This window comes from Colobus angolensis, unplaced genomic scaffold (assembly GCF_000951035.1).
Source record: "Colobus angolensis palliatus isolate OR3802 unplaced genomic scaffold, Cang.pa_1.0 Scaffold308, whole genome shotgun sequence".
NCBI classification, from domain to species: domain Eukaryota; kingdom Metazoa; phylum Chordata; class Mammalia; order Primates; family Cercopithecidae; genus Colobus; species Colobus angolensis.
This window is the reverse complement of record NW_012116355.1, coordinates 1,438,764-1,462,880: the sequence shown is the minus strand read 5'-3', so window position 1 is coordinate 1,462,880 and position 24,117 is coordinate 1,438,764. Positions and strand designations below refer to the sequence as shown.

The window sequence follows — 24,117 nt, the reverse complement described above, 5'->3', positions numbered from 1 at the left end:
CAAGATGTGGATTTGGGGATATAAATCATGTAAATTATATCCATTTTTAAAAAGTAGTTTTCAAGAAATTTGTTTCTGTTTTGAACTGAAAAAAAAAAATAGTTTCAAGTTTGTTTATGGTTAAGTAGCTAATGCTTTGCAATTACTACAGTTCCCCTCAAGAGCCCTACAATGAGTCTACTACGTTTTTACATTTGGTGAAAAGCATGAGCAATCACCTAAAAATAAACATAACAAAATTTTAGAACCTAGTTATCTTAAACCAGTGCAAATATTACTTTCTCTAAATATAGAGGTTTAATTTTGAAAGACTTCTCAGTAACAGGTGATAACCAATGTTGGGTTTAAATTCAGTGCTTTATTTTTAAAATCTTGGTCTGACCAAACTGCAGGAAGTTGTCGTTTGCAGATTTTTGTCACATTGCAGTCATAAAACACTTTAAACAAAATATATTTCACGTGTTCAATCAGAAAAATAACTGTTACAATCAGTTTTCATAAATTACGAAGAAGACAGAGATTCTTTCAGTCCCTTTGGGAACTGTTGCCACCATTGGACCAGGAATTATTTCCAAAGGAGTGACATCCAGAAAGCAAAGAATGACTAAAACAGTAATTTCATTCATTGTAATCAAAATTATTAACATGTAATTAATTGTGCTACCTGAATAATCTTCCAAGACTTTTTGTGATAGACGGCAATTAGTATCATCTCCCTTTTTACAAATAAAGAAACTGAGGCACAGATAATTTAATTTATTCAAAACCATGATATAAATTTGTTTTAGAAAGTGATCGAATAGCCATATATTGGCTACATAATTCTATATCACTAGTTTTATCTAATCAAATCTCACATAAGCAAGTGGCTAACTTAAAAGACTGTAATAGACACAGTACCACCCCTCATTGCTGGTGAAATCTCAATTAGTCTCTTTGGTCTGGATGTTATGCAATATTATTAAGTGGGTTACCTCCAGAATCCCAGTGTAACTTTAGTTCGCCTCGTAGTAAAACAATCTGATGGCTATGTCTTGCAGCAAAAACAGCAGGAATCACTATAAAAATGTCTCCACAGTTGAGCATCTGAACTTGTCAATAACAGAATTCATTATACCTCCTGACAAAATCTGCCCCTCCACTTCTCTTCTTTGGAAGCAGGGTGAAAATACCATTCATGCAGTCACTTAGAACTAAATGAGAAAGCATCCTAGAGGCGTTCTTCTCCCTTAATCCCAAACCTAATCAACAGATCCAGACAATTTAATCTCCCAAATAATTGCCAAATTTCTCCTCTCCTATCGTCATTCCTACCACCACTGCTCTGGCTATTCAGCCCCATATCTTCCACCTGTTCATTACATATCTCATACCTGTTCTCCTGGCCTCCAGTTATGGCCCCCATCAAACCATCTTCCAGACTGTAGAGACAGATCACTCTTTTGAAAGCAGTTATAGCAATGCTGCTCCCTTATTTAAAACCCTTCAATGGCATCTAATCACCTACACACAGTACAAAGTCCAAACTCCTAAGCATGTCCCACAAATCCTTCTATAATCTAGCCCCTTCCTCGCTCTCCAGTTTAGTCAACTTCTTAGACCATTTTATTTCTCTGTGCATTCATTCACGTTGTGCTCTTAAGCGGCCTCCTCCACTATCATCAAACTTCCCTTTACCTGTCTACCTCTTACTGATTATAACAACAAATGAGGTCTTTTCTGGTCTCCCCCAATATGATCAGATGTCCCTTCCGTGTCTGCATCATACCTTTAGCATCTTTCTATTATTACAGTTAATTATGTTAATAATTATTACATGATAATTATTTGACTATGTCTATTTCCCCTAATAAAGTATAATCTCTTTGTGGTCAAGGAATGTGCTTGCCCAGGCAGAGTGGCTCACACCTGTAATCCCAGCACTTTGGGAGACTGAGGCAGAAAGATCACTTGAGCCCAGGAGTTTAAGACCAGCCTGGGCAACATATGGAGACCCCATCTCTATAAATAAGTAAATAAATAAAAATTAATGGGGCATGGGGCATGGTGGTACACACCTGTGGTCCCAGCTACTTGGGAGGCTGAGGTGGGAGGATCACTTGAGCCCAGGAGGTAAAGGGTACAGTAAACCATGATGACACCACTGCACTCCAGCCTGGGCGATAGGGTGAGACTTCCTCTCAAAAAAAAAAAAAAAAAAAAGCAATGTGTCTTATTAGTGTTTTTATACCCAGGTTCTAAAACACTGCCTGGGGCTGAGCATGGTGGCTCATGCCTGTAATCCCAGAACTTTGGGAGGCCGAGGTGGGTGGATCATTTGAGGCCAAAAGTTCAAGACCAGCCTGGTCAACGTGGCGAAACCCCATCTCCACAAAAAATACAAAAATTATCTGAGAATGTTGGCACACACTCTGTAATCCCAGCTACTCAGGAGGCTGAGACATGAGAATTGCTGGAACCTGGGAGGCAGAGGTTGCAGTGAGCCAAGATTGCACCACTGTACTCCAGCCTAGGCAACAGAGCGAGACTCTATCTCAGAAAAAAAATAAAAAAAAATAAAACAGTGATTGGAAATAATATTCAATAATTGTTTAATGAATAAATATTCCTACACTACATTAAAACTCTATAAAAGCATTTGATATCATTTGTGGTAACAGGTGGTAGAAACTATTTATCAGGGTAATTTGATTACTTAGGAAAATTGTGACAGAGATGGTAGTGCCCCGAGTCACTGCTCCTGGGCACCAAAATGATGCAAGTTTGTATTACTCAAATGAATTGATATGGACACAGATATAGTCACAATTCCAAGAGGAACCTTTATCCAATCTTCAAGAAATATTTTTTGAGAGACTTGTATGAGCTGGGCCCTGTTTGATGCACCGGGAATATAAGTGAACAAAACAGACAAATTCAGCCAGGCGCAGTGGCTCGTGCCTGCCATCCTAACACTTTAGAGGCCGAGGCAGGATTGCTTGAGCCCAGGAGTTGGAGACGAGCCTGGGCAACATAGTGAGACTTATCTCTACAAATAAACAAAATTAGCTGGGCATGGTGGTACGTGCCTGTGGTCCCAGCTACTTGGGGGGCTGAGGTAGGAGGATTTCTTGGGCCTGGGAGTCTGAGGCTGCAGTGAGCCATGATCACGCCACTGCAGTTCAGTGTGGACAACAGGGTGACAGAGTAAGACCCTGTCTCCAAAAAAAATCCCAAAAAACAGATAAGGTCACTGCCCTCATGGCACTATTATTTTAATGGGAGGAGATAATTAATAATCAATAAGCGGTAGTTTTAGATGATGATAATCACTACAGAAGAATAAAGCCAAGTGCAGGGCTTACTTTACATTGGATGATCAGAGAAGGCTTCATTCAGAAGGGAACATTTGAGGTGAAACCTGAAATAACATGGCGTCACTTATGTAAAAATCAGGAGGAAGAGGGTTCCACGTGAGCACATTAGCCAAAAGGTAGAAATGAGCATGGCATAATCAAGCCATCAAACATGGACAGGTTGGCTGGCATAGTAGGTGAGAAGGAGAATAGTATAAGAGGAAAGAAAGGTAGGGGCCAGTTTATGTAAGGTGTACTGGGCCATATAAAAGTGTCCGAATTTTACTTTTAAGTGAAGTAGGAAGTCATTAGAGGATTTTAAGTGGGGAAAGTATATGCTATGATACATGTCTTTAAAGTTCACTCTCCCAGTTCTGTGAGGAATGGATCACAGCAGGTGGGCAAAAGTGGAAAGTGGGAGATCATTTAGGAAGCTACTGCATTGAACTGACAAAAAAAATGCTGACTTGGAAAAAATGTTTCCTTTCATGAGGGTTAATCAGAATAATGTAAATTAACTGCTAAATTCAGTGTCTGGTATATAAACACTCAACAATATATTATACTATTATTATTAGTTTATACCTACAAAAAACTCTTCTTATTCAACACAATATGAACATCAAAACCCTTGAGACAGTAACTTGGGAGGTATACAATGACCACACACCCAAAGTTTAAGAAGTAGAACTCTATTATTTATTTAAGAAAATGTGTTGAGGATCTACACTGTGCAAATTATAAACTGGTTTGCTGAGCCAGTGTGGGGAAACTGGATTAACAGATCAGTCATCATAGAATACTAGATCTGGAAGGGGTCTAGAAGAGTTCGGCCCTCATTTTACAAAGGACAAAAGAGCAGCCCAGAGAAAGAAACTGTGGTTTCCCCTAAACTAAAAAGTGATAGGATCATTACCTTAGGTTGCCCCAAGGACACACTCTGAATAGCTAAAGATTTTCATTAACAATATAAAACCACAAGTTTTAAATAAAATGCTATCTTAGCAATACATTAATGTGCTACACTAAGAAAAATGTAATATGTATATAAAGCCCTGGATACAGTGCTTTGTATGGTGCAAACACTCAATAAATGGTTACTACCACTTTCAGCAGCTAAGAAGAAAGTTTGGTCTTTGGAAGGCTGAGAGCGAGTGGTCTACCTGACATCAACTACCTGACTTGATGATAGTAGAGCCACAGGAATTTTAATCTAATTCAATTCTTTGATTTTCCAGATGGAAAAAGTGAGGTCTAAAGGAGCTAAATTCAGGAGTTCAAGGCTGCGGTGAGCTATTATCATGCTAGTGCACTACAGCCTGGGTGACAGAGCAAGATCTTTTCTCTAAAAAATAAAGAAAAAGCCAAAATCATAATAATAAAGGGACTAAATGACTTGCAAAGCCACCCACAGTGAATTAGAGACAGAGACAGAACCAAAGCCAACCCACATATAGTGGGTTTCCACTATATGTCACAGATCTGCAGTTTAGCAATAAGGTAGTGTTTCAAACTTTTATAAAAGGATAACAAGAACATAGCTGCTGTACTGAACTTTTTCACTCCTTTTATTAAGGCCACCAGTGAGCTATGAATTTGACATAAGGAAGAATCACACCAACAATCAGGCTGTGAATATATAATCCATGAGTTAACAACGAAACAGTCTTAGGAACGCAATTCTATCATGGACACCTGATGAATAGATTAGAGTTCACCTGAGCAGCTGTTATATGCACTTCAGTAGAGAGACTACAAAGCCTCTCTACTTGTAGAATACAAATACAAAGAAGATGCTTTAAAACATTTTCCAAAGCACACTTAAAATGTGACAATAGCTGCCGGTCACTAAGAAGCTAAACGGAGATAAACTCTCTCGGCATACAGCAACAGAATGGTTTATTTTAAGCAACGACTAAAAAGAGTCTAATAAAAGTATTGGGAGACCAAGGCTAAAAGCCACAAATGCAGGAAGAGTTGTAGCAACCAATCCAAAAAAGTTTAGCCTTTCACAAAGAGTAGAAAGGCCAGCTGCGGACTGTGGACTCTCAGGTCCTTTTGCATTTAAGATTAGGGTGGCCTTCCCCTAGCCTCGAAATAAAAAATTGTCTCTGAAGCGGAGAGACAAAGAGGCAGGGCATGAAGAGGAATCCAATCTATTTCTTGTAAATTAAATTCAACTCAACAAATATTTCCTGAAAATCTACTATATGCAAGACATTGTGAACGATGCTTGCCTTACCTCAAAGGCTTCAAAATTTTATGGGATAAGGGAAGAGAATGGGCTTCCCGGAAGCACACAGCCCAAGGCCGAATAGAAGCGCCGTAAGAGAGGTGCCGCACGGTCAGAGTTATCGGTTCAAAAGCAAGAGGACATTGGGACTCAAGAGTTTACTCTCCCAAAGTGAGAGAAGTGGCGTTCAAGATAATTGCTGAAGAAAAGGCAGAGATATGGGGATGAAAGGTAGGAGAATAGGTGAACATTAGGAAGAACCAAGAGGGGCCAATTCCCGGTTCCTTCACAACTGCCAGTTTCCTCCCGCGCTCAGCGGACGTCACGCGCACCCCTGTCCGCGGGCAGGCGCCACGGTTCCGGACCAGACCTACCCCTCTTCTATTCTCCCCGCCCTTTCTCACCTCGGTCCAAACTCCTCGGTCTGCCCTGTCTGAGAAGAGGAGAAGACAATGCCGTCGGGAGTGAGCCCCAAGGCCCGCAACCTAAGAGCCCTGTCAACCCAGGAGTCACCGGCTGCGGCAAGGCCGCATCTCCATGGCAACACCACCAAGCGCCAGTTCGAACGCCCGCGCTGTGGCCCGCGCGTCACCAGTCCCGCACCACTCACCAATGGGCATCCAAGGAATCGGTTGACGTTCGTTGACTTTTCCTCTAGAAGACCAATCAGAGGTCTGAAGAAACAGCGGGCGTAGTTCTCAATTTCCGACCTTCAGCCAATCGTTCGGCTTGAGGGAAGATCTCGCGACGTTCTCTGTGTGAGACAGGTACCCTTGAGGCGGGTCGAAGAGCCTTCTGCCAAATTCTATTGGTAGTCCCAAGCGCAACCAGGCTCTTCTGATTGGTCGGTGTACTTCCAATTTCCGTCCAAGATCCGCCTCCTGCCTCCCTCTGCGTCTGGTGAGTATCCTTAGGGTCCACTTGAATTTAGTTCTCAGTGGAGAAAATGAGGCTTGGAGCGATGGGAATCTGCCTCCGGTCTCTGCAGGGCCCGAGATGGATGTGCCCTCCTCCAGGTTGGCAGTGAGGTGTGGGCAGGCCAGGTCCCATCCGCTCTCAGGACCTCAGTTTTCCTGTCTGCACCGGGAGAAGGGAGGTTCCCTGACCCTGTGAGCCTTGGTTGCCCCCGTCCGAGTGGGGATGGGATGGGTCGTCCAAATCCCAGAGGCGGGAGAGGTCCAGGTTTAGGGCCCAGAGGCCCGGGCGCCGAACCTGACCCTCCCTGGGCCTCAATTTCACTTTGTTGTTACCCGTTAAACCCCGCCTGCTTTCCAAAAGAGATTTTATGTTTTCTAGTTGCTTCAATTATTGAATGGGTATATCGTGGCAGTTACAGCAGAAGAAAGTCGAACGAGAACCCCACCGCCTTAAAAAAAAAAAAAATTGACAGCTTAAAGTGAATGCAGGCCGGGTGCGGTGGCTCACGCTTGTAATCCCAGCACTTTGGGAGGCCAAGGCGGGCGGATCACGAGGTCGGGAGATCGAGACCATCCTGGCTGACACGGTGAAACCCCGTCTCTACTAAAAAAAAAAATACAAAAATTAGCCGGGCGTCGTGGCGGGCTCCTATAGTCCCAGCTACTCGGGAGGCTGAGGCAAGAGAATGGCATGAACCCGGGAGACGGAGCTTGCAGTGAGCCGAGATTGCGCCACTGCATTCCAGCCTGGGCGACAGAGCGATACTCCGTCTCAAAAAAAAAACAAAAAACAATGCAATCAAATTGTCAATGTAAAACGCTATTACAGAGTCGAGATTAAGATCAATGATGTTAGGAGTCAGGCAGACCTACATTTGAATCACTACCCAGACGTCTCTGAGCCATAGTTCCCTTTCTACTCCTCTGAAAAATGGCAGTAATGCCTCAGCGAGTTGTTGTGAAGATTAAGTGAAATAATGAAGGTAAAGCACTTGACACAACGCCTGGCAAGTAGTAACTTCTTAAAACATGGTAGCTATTATCCTTATAATAAGAACAGGCAAATACACTGGTCAGTGGGTTGGTGTACTTACTGTTATTGAGTACCCAGTTTTGCCCAAAATTAGTCAGTTAAGGGAAAAAAGGTAATTATTACTAATAAGGAAACAAATCCATTCTTCAAAAGATACATTATTTTTCTAGTTTCTATATTAAAAGGAATTTATGCTGTGGGACCTTATAAGGAATATATATATTGTGGTGAACAGTGTTCAGCAGTTTTACAGACAAAATGAAAAGTCATTTCTTTACAACAGAGACGCTTTCTGTTGATCTTTTATGACACGTGGGTAAGAATAACTCATATATTTAGTACCTCTGATAATGTCAGACCCTTTCTCTATATATATCATTTATAAACTCCACAACAACCATGAAAAGTAGGTGTTAACTTCATTTTACCAATGAGGAAGTTAAGTATCTTGCTCTAAGTAACAACTATTAACTTCAATAGCTAGGCCTTTCTGACTGCACAGACAGCCATGCTTTTCTGTGTTTCTGATTAAAGGAGGATGAAAATGCTTGGAATACCAGATAGATGCAGGGGCAGGTTGGACAGCTTGACCTACCTAAATTGGAGGGAATGTAGGCTGCCGGGGTACCTATGGTAGGAGCTATATCTTGCTCTAATAGAAAATTTTCACCATGGTCTTGGTAGAGAGGGGAGGAGAGAAAAAATTGTTTTAATAAAAATGATTTCAAAAAAGAAAATTCCCACCTTGGGAAATGAAGAAATGGGATGAGAGGATCACTGAACTTTAGACATATCTGTTCATTTATCTTATGGGTAGACTATAGCACTTCTAATTCAACTTTTCCCGAACAAATGATTCACTTGCACCCCGTCTTCCACCCAGGCACTCAAACCAAAGCCTTTCTCTTTCCCTTGGCTTATGAAACATCTCTCTGTCCCTTAGACAATGAAATATCAATATTGTCCATTTTACCTTGAAATCTCTCTCAGACTCATCCCTTCCTTTCCTTTCTCACAGCCTCTGCCTTGATCTAACTAGAATCATTTGTTAACTGGTCTGTTGCAGTAGACTTGTAACTGGTTAATCTCTCTGCTTCCAGTCTGTCATAATTCATTCCCCACCTTGCATGCAGCTAGAATGTCTTTGTAAAATGTCAGTCTGACCAAATTATATCCTTGCCTAAGACCAGTCAGAGGCTTCATTGCCTACAGAATATAAACCAAGCTGTTTACCAGTGAGATGTCATTTTGGGCTTGACGGTGTTGCCCACACTCCTCCCTTTGCTGGCAGTGCCTTGCATCTGCCTCCCTTCTGCCTGGTAAACTAGCGACCCATCAGAATCTTTATGGGGTACCTCGTTAACCTAAAGATGCTTCTTTGCTGCTTTTCCATCTTATGTTGCACAAAACACACTGCAACTTGTCTGTTGGAATGTCTTCCACCTTCACTAGTCTGTGAATCTCTAGGAAGTTGGTGCTTTGTAGTATTCCGCTTCATATCTATCTGTCAATCCTTCACGCTGTTGGCCGCATGGGATACGCACAACAGATATGAGATGAGTCAACAAAACCCTTTTAGGGTTTTTGTTTACTCCTAAAGGCTTTTGAACCCCTAAAGGCTTCAGGCTTTAATGTTACAATTCCCCAAGTTAGCTTTCTAGAATTGTACAGCAGATGGCACTAATAGGCTGCTTAACAAATCCCCTTCACTAAGAATGATTTTTGTCCCAACCTTGTCTGACTTTGGCCTTATCCTAGAAGCCAATATTTATGCCATTATAGGTAAAATCTCCTGTTTCCTCCCTCAGCCAACAGCAAAAATAGAAAAATGACTCAGCAGCTTCATCTCTGCAAGAAGAATGGAGTGGCAGATGTCCAGGGAAAGGTGCATTTGAGGGAATATTTTCTTTGTCTCAATTTATTCATGGTAGTTGGGGCTTTTCTTTTGCATTTCTTTTTTTTCTTCTCTTCCTTTTGTTATTGTTCTCACAAGAAAGAGCTTTACTCATGGGTGGGTGCCTCATTTCTGTCCACTCCAAAAGGGAAGAAAGAAACTGGCAAATTGAAGAAAAGATGATTATGATGTGGGAGGTGAAGGAGTAGTCACATAGAATTGCAGTCACATAGAACTGTTTGTGGGCAGGCAAACAGTTGGCCTTCCTCCTCATTTGGAGGAGGGCCTGGGCAAATTTTCTGGACACTAGTGCCCTAAGTTAAGTGGAACATGTGGTTTTAGGTTCCTGCTTCCCAGAAAACAGGAGAGGAGGCATAGAAACCCTTATGAGACAGGTGGTATTAGGAGCCTGAGGCTACATTTTACCTCTCCTTCAGAGTCTCCTTCAGATACCAGGACTTAACATCTACGGCCCTCTCCCCACCAACTAAAACCTTTTTGGTGGAAATGATCCCAGCTTGACATCTTAACCTCCAAACGAATATAGATTAAAGACTGGGAATTTGGGGCCAGGCACGGTAACTTGCACCAGTAATCCCAGCACTTTGGGAGACCAAAGTGGGAAGATCGTGTAAGGCCAGGACTTCAAGACTAGTTTGGTCAGCATAGCAAGACCCCATCTCTACAGAAAAAGTGTTTTTAAAATTTAGCCAGATGTGATGGCTCCTGCTTGTAGTCCTAGCTACCCAGGTGGCTAAGACAGGAAAATTCCTTGAGCCCAGAAGGGATGCAGTGAACCCTGAGACTGCAGTGAGCTGTGATCATACCGTTGCCCTCCAGCCTGGATGACACAGAGAGACCCTATCAAAAAAAAAAAAAAAAAAAAAAGACTGGGAATTTTGAAACTGGAAATGATTTTATAAATCGTTTGTGTCTGTCCTCTCTCAGGGCCATTTGTGTCCTAAGCCCTACTCTTTCATGGTGAACAGAGCTATGATAGGGACAAAAATTATAGACTTTGGAGTTAGACTTACTTGGATTGAGATCCCACCATTTACAGACCAGCTATGCCCTTGTGCAAGTATTTTAACCTTTTAAAATAATATCAGTGTCCTTGTAAACTGGATACAATAATGCTTCTCTTGAAAGGTCGTTTTGAGCTTTAGAAACAATAGTTGTCAAAAGTTTTGCACAGTATAGCTGGCAGAGTGTATATAGATGCTTAATTGATAACACGGCATGAAATGCTGTTTTTGCTAAAGGGATATTAGACTATGGAGAACAGGTCAGAGGGAAAATTTGGAGAGCTCTACCTGTACCTAAAATTACATTTCTGAGGGCTTTTTACAGTTACTCTGATTAATTTGATGAAAATATTGAAACAAACAGCATAGCCATGTGTTTGTAAATTCTTTTTTTGGTACCTAGGTCCCGAACCTCCTAGGCTCTGAGGGAATTGTATATATGGAGAAAGCCAAGAATATTTTTCCTTAGCTTCTGGAACCTTCTGATGACATTGAGGATTTTTTGGTTCAGGTTTTTTCTAACCACCTCAGGCACTCTGCCACTTTTTTGAAGTGTGAATTGCCTGCTGTCAGCCTGGAGTTCTCACCTCCGCAATCCTGGCTGCAGGCATATTTGCATATTGGATGCTGTGTTCTTTAACCCCCTGAGATTTGAATCCACTTGGAGTCTGTGTGTGAAAGCTGGCTACTTTCAAACCCGTGGACAGTTTCAGCTTTGTGGTCTCCAGAAAAACAGAAAACCCCCAACAATAGCTCCATTCACTTTTATGTAAATGGCACTCTTCAGGAAAACACTGGGCTATTTCCCAGGGCCCCAGAACATACTCAAACATTTGTTTCAGTGGGAGGTGGGGAGAGAGTTCTTTTGAGTCAATGAACATCTGTTCAGAACTGCTGTGCTGGGTCCCAAGAAAACAGCTTATAATCTGGCTCTTCCCCGCCAGAGGTAGCAGCAGAGATTTACTATACTAGGTATATGCGCTTGTGGTGGCATTGTACTGTGTCAGTTTAGCTACGCTGGATTCCCAGTATCCTTCCCATCTCCTTCCAGGTGAGGGTTGTCCACAAGAAAATTTCATGAGAGATTTGGAAAGCTGAATTGAAGTAGCAGCCAGTACACTGTGAAGGACAGAGCTGGGTCTGTACACTGTGAAGGACAGAGCAGGGTACCAGGCATGGTGGCAGTGCCTGTACTTTCTCTCTGATCTGCTGCTCACCTTGTTGGTGAAGGTCATCACACAGCCCCCAGCACCCGCAGCTCCTACTGAATTTCCTCCTTCAGCTCCTCTGAGTCCTGGGCCGTGTGTGCAGTCAGCTTTGTAGCAGAGGGCTCCAGCTTCTCCAGATCACCTGAGTCGCTGAGCTTGGGGCCAGTGAAAGGAAGCTGTGGGTTTCAGTTTGTCCTCATGAGTTCCAGTTGTCCTTGTAGATCCCAGTTTGTTCTCAGAGGTTCCAGTTTGTCTTTGTTCTCTTCCACCTCACATCCAGTTTTCTTCCCAACTGCTGGCCTCACAGACTTCAGGCCCAACACCAGGTGCAGAGGCGACAGAGTTGCATGGATTTCTCCGCCAACTTCTAAAGATACACAATGTCTGCTCCTTATAATAAATCTTTAGTTTTCTGTCACTCATAGCATTTGCTTTCCTGATTGAACTTTTAAGTTTGTTCAAGCCATGTTAAGGACGCAGAACATGGAGCGATTAGAAGCCAGAAAGCTTCACAAAGGAGGTGACATCTGAGCTGCTTCTGACGAGTAGGAGGTTCTGTGTATAGAGTGGGTAGGAGGAATTCTAGAGAATAGTTGGCTCAAGTCAAGCAATTGAAAGAGCAGTGAGGAGTTCTGTATTTCTAGAAGAACTGTTCTTTCCATGGGTCCAGAATATAGGTGGAGAATGAGCATCTCTGATCCTAGCTCTTCTGGCCCCATTGAGATGAACTGTTAGCTGACGTGGTTCTCAGATGTGGTCATCCCTAATATACTGGCATCCACTGAAATACATTCTTGCTAGGGTATACCCTTGTCACTACCCTAAGATTCCTCCCCCACCCCACTGCTGCTCTCCTCTCCCCAGTGGTTCCATGTGGCCAACACAGGCTTGTCTTTCTTGGCTCCCCATGTAGGCATCTTTGCTTGTCCACGCTGTGCTGATGGTGGCAGTGGTATGGAGTTCCTGTCTCAGGCAGGGCACTGTGCTCTCTAGTCTTGGATCCCTAAGCTTATTTAGGGGTTCTAACATTCATTCCATGGGACCCTCTAGTCTTGGATCCCTAAGCTTATTTAGGGGTTCTAACATTCTTTCCATGGGACCTGAGGCAGGAGCAAGGTACCCTACATATCTATAACTTTCTAATGCTTTTTGAGCATCTTTGTAGGGAGGGCATGGGATCAGCTACCTGTTTCTGCCTCAGCCATGGACCAATAATATGAAATCCTTGTTCACCAGTTCTACAGTGATGGGGTGCTTCCTTTTGGCTTCTGGAATGGGGTAAGATCTTGGCATAAATAGGGAGTCCAGGAAAATAGAACATGGTGTTTAATGAAAGCCTACCACTTTATATATGATTCTGTAAACTCAAACAGGGATTTCATTATACATACTATTCAGAACTATCTTCTTTTCATGTGTCTAAAAATTTTTCTTACAAGCAGCACATTAGGCTTGACCTAATTTTTTTTTTCTTTTTCTTTTATTTTTGAGACAAGGTCTCACTGTATTGCTCAGGCTGGAGTACAGTGGTGCAAACATGGCTCACCGCAGCCTCAACCTTCCAGGCTCAAGCAGTCTTCCCACCTTGGCCTCCCAAGTAGCTGGAACTACAGGTGCATGCCACCACACCTGGCTAATTTTTTTCTATTTTTTTGTAGAGATGAGGTCTCACTATGTTGTCCGGGCTGGTCTCGAACTCCAGGACTCAGGCAATCCTCCTGCCTCAGCCTCCCAGAATGCTGAGATTAAAGGCATGAGCCACTGAACCCAGCCTCGACCTCATTTTTTTAATGGCTTCATACTATTTCATCATATAGATATACTGTACTTTTTGCCCATTCCCATATTGATGGATATTTGTTTCTGGCTCTTTTCCTTTTTGATATTGCAAACAATGTTGTAGTGAACATCGTTGTGTATACATCTTAAACCTATATTTCTTTTTTTTTTTTTTTTTGAGACGGAGTTTTGCTCTGTCACCCAGACTGGAGTGCAGTGGCTGGATCTCAGCTCACTACAAGCTCTGCCTCCCGGGTTTTACGCCATTCTCCTGCCTCAGCCTCCCGAGTAGCTGGGACTACAGGCGCCCGCCACCTCGCCCGGCTAGATTTTTTGTATTTTTTTAGTAGAGATGGGGTTTCACCAGGTTAGCCAGGATGGTCTCGATCTCCTGACCTCGTGATCCGCCCGTCTGGGCCTCCCAAAGTGCTGGGATTACAGGCTTGAGCCACTGTGCCCGGCCTTAAACCTATACTTCTTATGTGAGAGTGGCTAGAAATGGAATTGCTGACTCTTAGGGAATGTGCATTTTATGTTTTGATAATTATTATCAAATTGCCCTCCTAAGGGGATATGCTAATCTCCTTTTCTACCAATGGTATATGAGAGCACAGATCATTTCAGAAATCCCCTTTCAGATTATTTCCAATCCTTAAAAACTTTTGTTACAGGTTTGGAAAAGCTTGGAAAGATCTTGGTGTTGGGTTTGGCTTTTGGTGAGAAACTGCTATTCTCTAGAGTAATGTTACCATCTGTTGGCAGTCCTGAGAATTGCCCTGGAGTAGGTTTCTGTTTGGGCCTGATTTTTATGCCTTTGACAGCTGCAAACTCATCCTGATTGAGCACCAGCAAAGGGGCCATGGAGGATAGCAGCTCCTGCCCCAGCCGCCCTCTCTGCATCAACTCTGCTACCCCCGGGCACCAGCAGTGTCAGGCAATGGTGGCATGTGCCTGTATTGCCAGCTGCTTGGGAGGCTGAGGGGGAGGACCACTTTCTTTTTTTTTCTTTTTTTTTTTTTTTTTGAGACAGAGTCTTGCTGTGTCGCCAAGCTGGAGTGCAGTGGTCCGATCTCGGCTCACCACAACCGCAACCTCCATCTCCCGGGTTCAGGCAATTCTCCTGCGTCAGCCTTCCGAGTAGCTGGGGTTACAGGCACGTGCCACCACGCCCGGCTAATTTTTGTAGTTTTAGTAGAGACAGGGTTTCACCATGTTGGCCAGGATGGTCTCGATCTCTTGACCTCATAATCCACCCGGGGGGAGGACCACTTCTGTCCGGGAGTTTGAGGCCATTCTAGGCAACATAGTGAGTCCCTGTCTCTTAAAACAAAAAATGGATAAAATAAAAGACTAAAAAAGTATCAGGCTGGGCATGGTGGCTCATGCCTGTAATTCCAACACATTGGGAGGCTGAGGTAGGTGGATCACTTCTTGGGCAATGTAGTGAGACCCTGTCTCAAAAGAAAAACTCAACGAAATATTTTTTTCTATATGAAGTTACCCTCCTCCGTAGATGACCTCTGCATTGTCAGAAACCACATTGCTGGGGGGCTGTGCGCTTCAGGGGCTCAGGATATGGGCTGGGGCAAATGGGGTTATGGGTTTGATGATAAAACTTGTACTGCCTCTCTCCCATTCCCAGCATCTCTCTTGTTTCAGTGCGTTTGCTTCTGAGGATCTCCAGTGTCATAACAAACGCATGCCAGCCCTGTTTTACAGGGAGCCCTGGAGGTGTTGGAATAGAGGCCACATTGAACTACCACATTGAGGGTAGTTGCCAAGGTCCTGCAGTTACACACAAAGGTCAGTCTCTGATTCCTGGATGCCCTCCATTGGTCCTGGACATGCTGCCTTTTTCTGTGGGCTATGAGATCACAGTTAGCTAGTCTGCGCTACTGTCCAGCACCAGATTGCTACCCCCCAGTATGGAGCTTCCTATTTGGTGTAACTTCCCAATATTCTCTATCTTCTTTGTTAAGTCCTTAGGATAAGACCATGGCCCTGAGAGCATGTGGCTTGATCATCTTCCGAAGATGCCTCATTCCCAAAGTGGACAACAATACAATTGAGTTTTTACTCCTGCAGGCATCAGATGGCATTCATCACTGGACTCCTCCCAAAGGTAGACGCCAGAGGGGCCAGCTCTTGGGAAACTGCCAAGCGCTGCTCAGAAATCTACCCAGCCAGGCCCTCCCCAAGGCTTGATTCCCAGTGACTATGTAGCAAAAGGGGGTAGGGAAGGTAGGAGCCTTGAACCTTTCTACATACAAGGTCTCTAGACCAGGCCAGAGTAGAGCTGGAAATAGAATTCTGTGACTGAATTCCAGGGTAGAAACAGCACCTGGTGTTTTTATGAGTATCATTCACCAGCTCTCCAACCTCTGTGGTGAATGGCTGGGTAAGAGAAAAGCCAATGGGCAGGGAATTGGGGACCTTGAGGTTGACTGAGCTGTGTGCCCACCTCTCTGAGCTTTGGGTTTTTCATCTGTCAAACAAGGGCTTGATTAGAAAATCCTAAGTTTTGGGGCAGGCACATGCCTATAATCCCAGCACTTTTGGAGGTCGAGGTGGGCAGATTGCTTGAGCCCAGGAGCTCAGCCCGGGCAAAATGACGAAACCCTGTCTCTACAAAAAATACAAAAATTAGCCAGGTATGGTGGTGCACACCTGTAGTCCCAGCTACTCAGGAGGCTGAGGTTAGAGAATAACTTCAGCTCGAGAGATCAAGGCTGCAGTGAGCCGAGATTGTGCCATAGCACTCCAGCCTGGACAACACAGCCTGTCTCAAAAAGAAAGAAAGAAAATCCTAAGTTTTCTTCTAGCCTGTCTCTGATTTCATTTGATCAATTTCCTTTGACTCCTAGTTCAGTGTCCCTATCATTAGGTTTTTCTTTTTATTTATTTATTTTTTTTTGAGATGAAGTCTCACTTTGTCTCCCAGGCTGGAGTGCAGTGGCGCAATCTCAGCTCACTACAACCTCCACCTCCCAGGTTCAAGCAATTCTCCTGCTTCGGCCTCCCAAGTAGCTGGGATTACAGGCACCTGCCACCACGCCCAGCTAATTTTTGTATTTTTAGTAGAGATGGGGTTTCACCATGTTGGCCAGGCTAGTCTCAAACTCCTGACTTCAGGTGATCTGCCTGTCTGGGCCTCCCAAAGTGCTAGGATTACAAGCGTGGGCCACTGCACCCGGCCCAGTTTTTCTTTTGAACTAAACACAGAGAGTGTGACTTCTACAGTGTTTCTGAACATAGTTGTATTTTGAGTTGAAGCATAGAGAAGTTGGGCTCCCTGATCATAGATTCATCTGCAGATTGTGGCAGGAGTGGAGGAGTGAGGGGATGGGCAGGGCCTTCTTAGACCAGGAGGCTGTAAAGATTATGGAGACCTTGGGATTGCAGCTTGACCAGCTAGCTACCTGTGCCTTGAGTCTATCACTCAGCACTGAGGGTGGAGTTGGCCAAGTCTCCAGAGGAAAGAACAGTGAAGACTACTTGGCCTTAGGCCAAGTCAAGATCTGTTTGTAAGCTGGCCAGTTTTCATCCACCAGTACTCCTGACCCCACCTCTAAGAGTAAGAAAGCTGCAGTCATTTAGTCCTGAAAGAGAAGCCAGGCTGTGTGGGCAGAAATGGGAAAAAGAAGCCCTTCTTAGCTGAGGCCATTGGGATGATTTGAGTTGGGAGGGACAGACTGTGGCTCAGGTGCCTGCTGGAATGAGGAATAGCTCTCAGACAGAAGGAAGCAGGGACTTTATTTTTTAAATTATTTTGTTATTATTATTATTATTTTATAGAGACAGGGTCTTACTGTATTGCCCAGGCTGGTCTTGAACTCCTGGGCTCAAGTGATCTGCCCAGTTGGTCTCCCAAAGTGCTGGAATTATAGGCGTGAGCCACCACACCTGGCCGAAAGCAGGGACTTTAAAAGGGAGTGGGGTTAGAAGGGTTGGACAAAGATCCAGGATTGAAGGAAAATAAGGAAATGGGAACCGGAAATAAATTTTGCATGTTTGAGTTGTACTGGGGAGAAACAAGGTGAAAAAAGAGACAGAAGCCACACAAATACTATGAATAGGAATAGCCACACTTGTCTCCAGATCACCTGAGTCACACTGCCTTGTTCCTCTCTCTACCTGATGTCAGTGGACCTCTCCTAATCCTTTCCTGCTTCAGCAGAAGCTACCCTGTTAATTAACACTGATGGACAGAATACTGAATAGATGCCCCTGGGAGGGGTGTGCTCAGGGACTTCCATACACCTCTGAGGGGAGGTAGGACGTCTAGAATCAGTATCACCCGTCACTAGCAGCATCCCTCCCACCTTGCTCCCCCGATGCATTACCTATCTGTCTTTGTGTACACCACTATAGGAGGTGCTTGTGCAGAGAAAATTCCCTAGAAGCTGTAAGCTAGAATGGTTTTTAAGTACTAAGTTTCTGGGTTTTTTTGTTTGTTTGTTTGTTTGTTTGAGACGAGTCTCCCTGTGTTGCCTGAGCTGGAGTACAATGGCACAATCTCGGCTCACTGCAACCTCCGTCTCCCGGGCTCAAGTGATTCTCCTGCCTCAGCCTCCCAAGTATCTGGGATTACAGGCACCCGCTGCCATGCCCAACTCATTATTATATTTTTAGTAGAGACAGGGTTTCACCATGTTGGCCAGGCTGGTCTCAAACTCCTGACCTCAGATGATCCACCCGCCTCGGCCTCCCAAAGTGCTGGGATTACAGGCATGAGCCACCGCACCTGGCCCCTGGGGAGTTTTTTGTGCAGCAACTGGCTCTGGGCATTGTAGACCCCTGGGAAGGAGGAGGTCCCCCATCTCCAAACCAAGGAGGGAACAACTGAGAGATTCTGCTCCCCATGAGCCTGTGAGCCAGGAGGCCTCCCTGGAAACTTACTGGAGCCAAGTGTAGACAGAGTCTGCCAGACCCTTCCCAGTCCTTACCCCTTCTGGGGAAGCTGAGGATTTGTAGGAGGGGCCTAGAGGTAAAACTGAGAGCTGCTCCAGCCTGCAGAGCTTCAAGTTCTCCCAAAGCAGTTTCTTGGCAGCTGTCTTCTTGGGTTTGGGTGTTGCTAACACATTTTCTTAGAAGTGGTTCTCAGCTGGCCCTCAGTCTAAGTTCCCATCAAGGGTTTCCCTATGAAACTGAAATCTGGCCTTGCCCAGTAAGAAAGAGGAAAACAATTTGGAAAAAACCTGGTAGCTTCATGGAAACAGCTGCTCATTCAGCTGTGCAGGGTTTTGAGCCTGTCTTTTGGCCCTGGAATGTCAGGGTCCACCTGCAGACAATGTTAAGTCCTCACTGGATTGTAGACAAAGTACTTCCTCATCAGCTAACTTCCACTTGTTAAGAAGAGACTTCCCCCTCCTTGGAAAAGGTCACTTTAAGGTCTCCAATAGAAAAGTGATTCCTTAGAGCATGGGATGAAGAAAGTTCCAAAGAATAAGAAAACAGACATCTGAAGAATGTCATCTCATACCATCAAAGAGCAGTATTCTAAACCTGACTTGCTATACACATGGTCTGTTTCACTCTCTGCAGAGAAGATGGAGTGGGAAGGTGGGATTGCTCAAACCCCAAGAACTAGACACTACCTGCCCTGTACCCCCTTCCCAGGCATGTTAGGATATTGCCAATCTCCAGGCTTCCTTTAGCCTAGGAACACCTAGAAAAGTCACTGAATGGCTGGGTGTGGTGGCTCATACCTGTAATCTCAGCACTTTGGGAGGCTGAGGCAGGAGGATGACTTGAGGCCAGGAGTTTGAGATCAGCCTGGGAAATATAGTGAGACCCCATATTTACCAAATAAATAAATAAACAAAAAATTAGCTGGGCATGGTGGCACATGCCTGTTGTTCTAACTACTCAGGAGGCTGAGGTGGGAGGATCACTTGAGCCCAGGAATTCAAGGCTGCGGTGAGCTGATTGCACTACTGCACTCTGGCCTGGGCAACAGAGTGAGTACTTGTCTCAAAACAGAAAAAATATATATATATTGTCTGGAAAATCCAGCTTTGGGAACTTTGGAAGATTTCCTCCTCCTTTTCTTCCTATTTTCTCCTAACTAGGCCATGTGGAACCAGGAGAGGATGACTTGGAAACAGCGCTGAGGGAGACTCGAGAGGAAGCGGGCATAGAAGCAGGCCAGCTGACCATCATTGAGGGGTTCAAAAGAGAACTCAATTATGTGGCCAGGAACAAGCCTAAAACAGTCATTTACTGGCTGGCAGAGGTGAAGGACTATGATGTGGAGATCCGCCTCTCCCATGAGCACCAAGCCTACCGCTGGCTGGGGCTGGAGGAGGCCTGCCAGTTGGCTCAGTTCAAGGAGATGAAGGCAGCACTCCAAGAAGGACACCAGTTTCTTTGTTCCACAGAGGCCTGAGCTGACTGGAGCAGAGTCATTTGCTTCAGTAGGATCCTTGTGAGCCTTCTAAGATGAAGCCACCCTCAGGTCCAGGGAAGGTTGTGCTAGTATTTGGCTCATCACAGCCAAGAGCAGATAGATTTGTGAAATCGGCTCAACTCCCAGATGAGAGCAAGCAAAAATCTTGGCTGGGTGGAAAGGAAGGCAAAGAGTAAAAATAAAAAAGGCCAAGCCCAGTAAGTGTACCTTGTACTTTATAAATAAAGTACAGGCAGCTCAAGGTTGTCCTTCTAACCTGTTGTGTTTATTTCTTCGACTTTTGGCATTGGTGGGAAGAAGAAAGCTGAAGTGAATCAGAGTTCTGACCTTAACCAGAGGGAACTCTGTGTCCATACAGTATCCCCAGAGAACTTAAGAGTTGGGAATTCCAAATGGAAGAGACCCAGCACTGCCTGGATGGCTCTCTCACCTCTGGAATGCCAAGCACACCCACCGCATCCCCACCAGTGGCCCTGAGACTTTGTGACTCATAGTCAGGATTTCCAAGTGAGTGGGACTGGAGTGCAGGAATTGGGTCTGTTCTACTCACTAATATATCTTTCACCAGCACCAGGCACATATGTTGTAAGTACTCAGTAAATATTACCTTAAATAGGGCTGGGCACGATGGCTCACACCTGTAATCCCAGCACTTTGGGAGGCCGAGGTGGGCAGATCACTTGAGGTCAGGAGTTTGAGACCAGCATGGGCAACATGGTGAAACCCTGTCTCACACCTATAATCCCAGCTTCTTGGGAGGCTGAGGCAGGAGAATTGCTTGAACCTGGGAGGTGGAGGTTGCAGTGAGCTGAGATGGTGCCATTGCACTCCAGCCTAGGCAACAGAGTGAGACTGTCTCAAAAGTAAATAAATAGGCTGGGCACGGTGGCTCACACCTGTAATCCCAGCACTTTGGGAGGCCAAGGCTGGTGGATCTGAAGTCAGGAGCTCAAGACCAGCCTGGCCAACATGGTGAAAACCCGTCTCTACTAAAAATGCAAAAATTAGCCTGGCATGGTGGCTCATGCCTGTAGTCCCAACTACTCGGGAGGCTGAGGCAGGAGAATCACTTGAACCCAGGAGGCAGAGGTTGCAGTGAGCTGAGAGCTCACTGCACTCCAGCCTGGGCAACAGAGTGAGACTCCACTTCAAATAAATAAATAATTAGAGATAGAAGAAATTTTGGACTCCCCAAGTCACAACAGAGGAGGGACAGGCAACCCTGGACCCCCAGGTCAGTGACACATGCACTCTGTGGTCTCAGCACAGGCCTGCCTCACAGAGTGATAAGTCTTGTCAACATGACTAAGGTCACTGGGAATGAGTCAAGCCCAGACCCAAAGGAATCTGCTGGGCCACCCAGCAGTCACATCATTACACCTGTGCATTCCTCACCTGCAGCTGCCTTCCCCACCCTCAGCAAAACCTCATCATTAATGTTTCTCTCTTTCTATCTACTTTTTGTTTTGTTTTGTTTTGAGACAGAGTTTCACTCTTCTTGCCCTGGCTGAAGTGCAATGGCATGATCTCAGCTCACTGCAACCTCTGTCTCCCGGGTTCAAGTGATTCTCCTGCCTCAGCCTCCCGAGTAGCTGGGATTATAGGCATGTGCCACTGTGCCCAGCTAATTTTGTGTTTTTAGTAGAGATGGGATTTCACCACGCTGGTCAGGCTAGTCTCAAACTCTGGACCTCAGGTGATCCGCCCACCTTGGCCTCCCAAAGTTCTGGGATTACAGGCGTGAGCCACCACACCCAGCCTTCCTATCTACTCTCTTTGTCCACAACTCCACTGTAAGACTCAGAGATGCTACAGTTGGGTCTCAGCCCTGTTTTCCCTTGCTACTAGGGCTCAAGGAATGCAGGAGCAGGTGTTAGATCCCACAGCCCTTCCAGGAGCTGTTAGCAGCTGGATTCATGTGGATTTTATTAGAAAGTTGTTGCCCAATGAAGTGCAGAAGATTGAAAGCGAAGGGGCATTGGCAGAGGTCAGCCTGGATTACCAGGGTCAAGAACAGCCACCCCCAAAGGTATAAAAGACAACTTGCCCAGGTCTTAAGCAGACTTCCAGATGTTTTTAGTCCCCAGTTCTCCGTGCAGACAGGGCAAAAGTACTAGTGAACAGGATCTTGGAGCACAGCCAGGGGTCTGAATGGTTTTGTTCCTCACTCCTCTGAGCAGCATTCTCTGAAGGAGGCCTGCTGCAGGAAGTTTTTGGAGCTTAATGTTCTTTTTCCAGGCCAGCAGGGACCACGTCGCACTGATTTAATAAATGCCTGCTGGGCAGTGGTGCCAAACCACAGACGAGCTGCCTCCTAACAAGGGCTGGCCGGCTCCGCACTCTCAGAATGGGAGGCTGTGGAATCTCAAGTCTAAGATCTCATACATCAAAGTTGGAAGGGACTTGGAAAATGACCTGATTTGGCTGCTCATTTTTATTGCTGGGGAAATTGAGACTTAACAAGGTAGATGGCCCTGGCAGTATCTATATGTGGGGTGCTTTGAGGAGTGGGTGCCAGAGGGAAGACTGCTTTAGAATATATATATATATATAGCTATATATGTATAGCTTTGAAGTCATTCATCTGGGCCTTACAGAGTGTTCCATTAAAATGTAGGTACTTCGGTTAAGAGGTCACGCGTAAGTTGTATTCTTTTTTTTTTTTTTTTTTTTTTTTGAGAAGGAGTCTGACTGTGTTGCCCAGGCTGGAGTATAGTGGTGTGATCTCGGCTCACTGCCGTCTCCGCCTCCTGGGTTCACGCCATTCTCCTGCCTCAGCCTCCCGAGTAGCTGGGACTACAGGTGCCCGCCACCACTCCCACCTAATTTTTGTTGTTGTTGTATTTTTAGTAGAGACGGGGTTTCACCTTGTTAGCCAGGATGGTCTCAATCTCCTAACCTTGTGATCCGCCCGCCTCAGCCTCCCAAAGTGCTGGGATTGCAGGCATGAGCCACTGCGCCCAGCTGTAAGTTGTATTATTTGCAGGAATGATTGACAGTAGGGTGGGACTAAAGCATGTTATGGGAGGTGGATAAGGGTGGGAGAGAGAGAGGAGCTGAGATTGGGATATAGCAGGTGAGTAGGCTTTCACAACATCACCACTTTGCTTTTGGCCAATGGGGCTTGTTCAATCTGAACTCAGAGGTCCCAGAGCATTACAAAGTCCAGTTTCCATGCCCTACCACCCACCTCTCAACTGGCAGAGCAGCACTCTGCCGATGCTGCACTTTGGGTTAGGCCAGGCCTCAGGGAGACCTCAGCAGAGTTGCACCAGTTCAGGAGATGCTTCCAATGTTGAGGTTTTCCTCCAGAGAATGGTGATGGTCAGAACTAATCTAAAATTGGAGGAGAGCCCTGCCCCAGCCCCTCTGAGGGAGAGCTCTCCCCTGGGACCTCAGCCAGTTTACCAGCTCTTTGGCTGGCAGAGTCTCAGAGTTCTAGAGTCCAGTCCTTCCCAGGTTCTTACGTTCTTTTTTTGTTTGTTTGTTTTGTTTTGTTTTTTTGAGATGGAGTCTTGCTCTGTCGCCCAGGCTGGAGTGCAGTGGTGCGATCTCAGCTCACTGCAACCTCCACTTCCTGCGTTCAAGTAATTCTCCTGCCTCAGCTCCCCGAGTAGCTGGGATTACAGGCACCCACCACCGTGCCCAGCTAACTTTTGTATTTTTAGTAGAGATGGGGTTTCGTCATGTTGACCGGGCTGGTTTCGAACCCCTGACCTCAGGTGATCCACCCGTCTCGGCCTCCCAAAGTGCTGGCCCAGGTTCTTTTATTTTTATTTTTTATTTTTTATTTTTGAGATGGGGTCTCTCTCTGTCCCCCCAGGCTGGAGTGCAGTAGGGAAATCTTGGCTCACTGCAAGCTCCACCTCCCGTGGCCCAGGTTCTTTATGTAGAGTTTCAGTGGATTAAGTGAGCAGGTCAAGCAGAGATTGCTGACGTGGTCATCTTTACACTCCACAGGAGTTTCCCCAGGAAATAAGCTTAGGGAACGGGGAGCTAGAAGAGCATCTTGCTCCATCATGGGGTTGGCTTCAGAGTGTAGCTTCTTGCTTCTTTTTACAGGCATCAGAAGAAAGATGACCAAGGTTGGGCATGTGGCATTGGCTCACAGCTGTAATCCCAGCACTTTGGGAGAAGAGGCAGGAGGATCACTGAGCCCAGGAGTTAGAGACCAGTCTGGGCAATGTAGTGAGACCACATCTCTACAAAAAATTTTTTTTGGCCAGGCACGGTGGCTCAAGCCTGTAATCCCAGCACTTTGGGAGGCCGAGACGGGCGGATCAC

General features: G+C 45.3%; 2 protein-coding genes across 5 annotated transcripts in view; one reads left to right on the top strand and one right to left on the bottom strand.

Moving 5' to 3' along the window:
• Positions 1–6,110, bottom strand: part of KIF24 (kinesin family member 24) — a 78,089-nt gene extending 71,979 nt beyond the window's left edge. Inside the window, exon 1 of the mRNA XM_011950559.1 lies at positions 5,973–6,110. The gene's annotated coding sequence lies outside the window, so the exon portion shown is untranslated. The remainder of the gene's footprint in view (positions 1–5,972) is intronic.
• A 263-nt stretch (positions 6,111–6,373) lies between these two features.
• On the top strand, positions 6,374–20,088 carry NUDT2 (nudix (nucleoside diphosphate linked moiety X)-type motif 2). 4 transcript variants are annotated; one of them, XM_011950551.1, is made up of 5 exons: positions 6,374–6,468; positions 12,882–12,923; positions 15,084–15,227; positions 15,404–15,546; positions 19,496–20,088. In XM_011950551.1, exons 4-5 carry the CDS (start codon positions 15,420–15,422, stop codon positions 19,810–19,812), a joined length of 444 nt encoding a protein of 147 aa, XP_011805941.1. In that variant the 5' UTR covers positions 6,374–6,468; positions 12,882–12,923; positions 15,084–15,227; positions 15,404–15,419; the 3' UTR covers positions 19,813–20,088. The 4 variants fall into 4 exon arrangements, with proteins under 4 accessions (XP_011805941.1, XP_011805939.1, XP_011805938.1 ...); XM_011950549.1 differs by having other exon boundaries at positions 12,811–12,923; XM_011950548.1 differs by lacking the exon at positions 12,882–12,923.
• Positions 20,089–24,117: the final 4,029 nt, after the last annotated feature.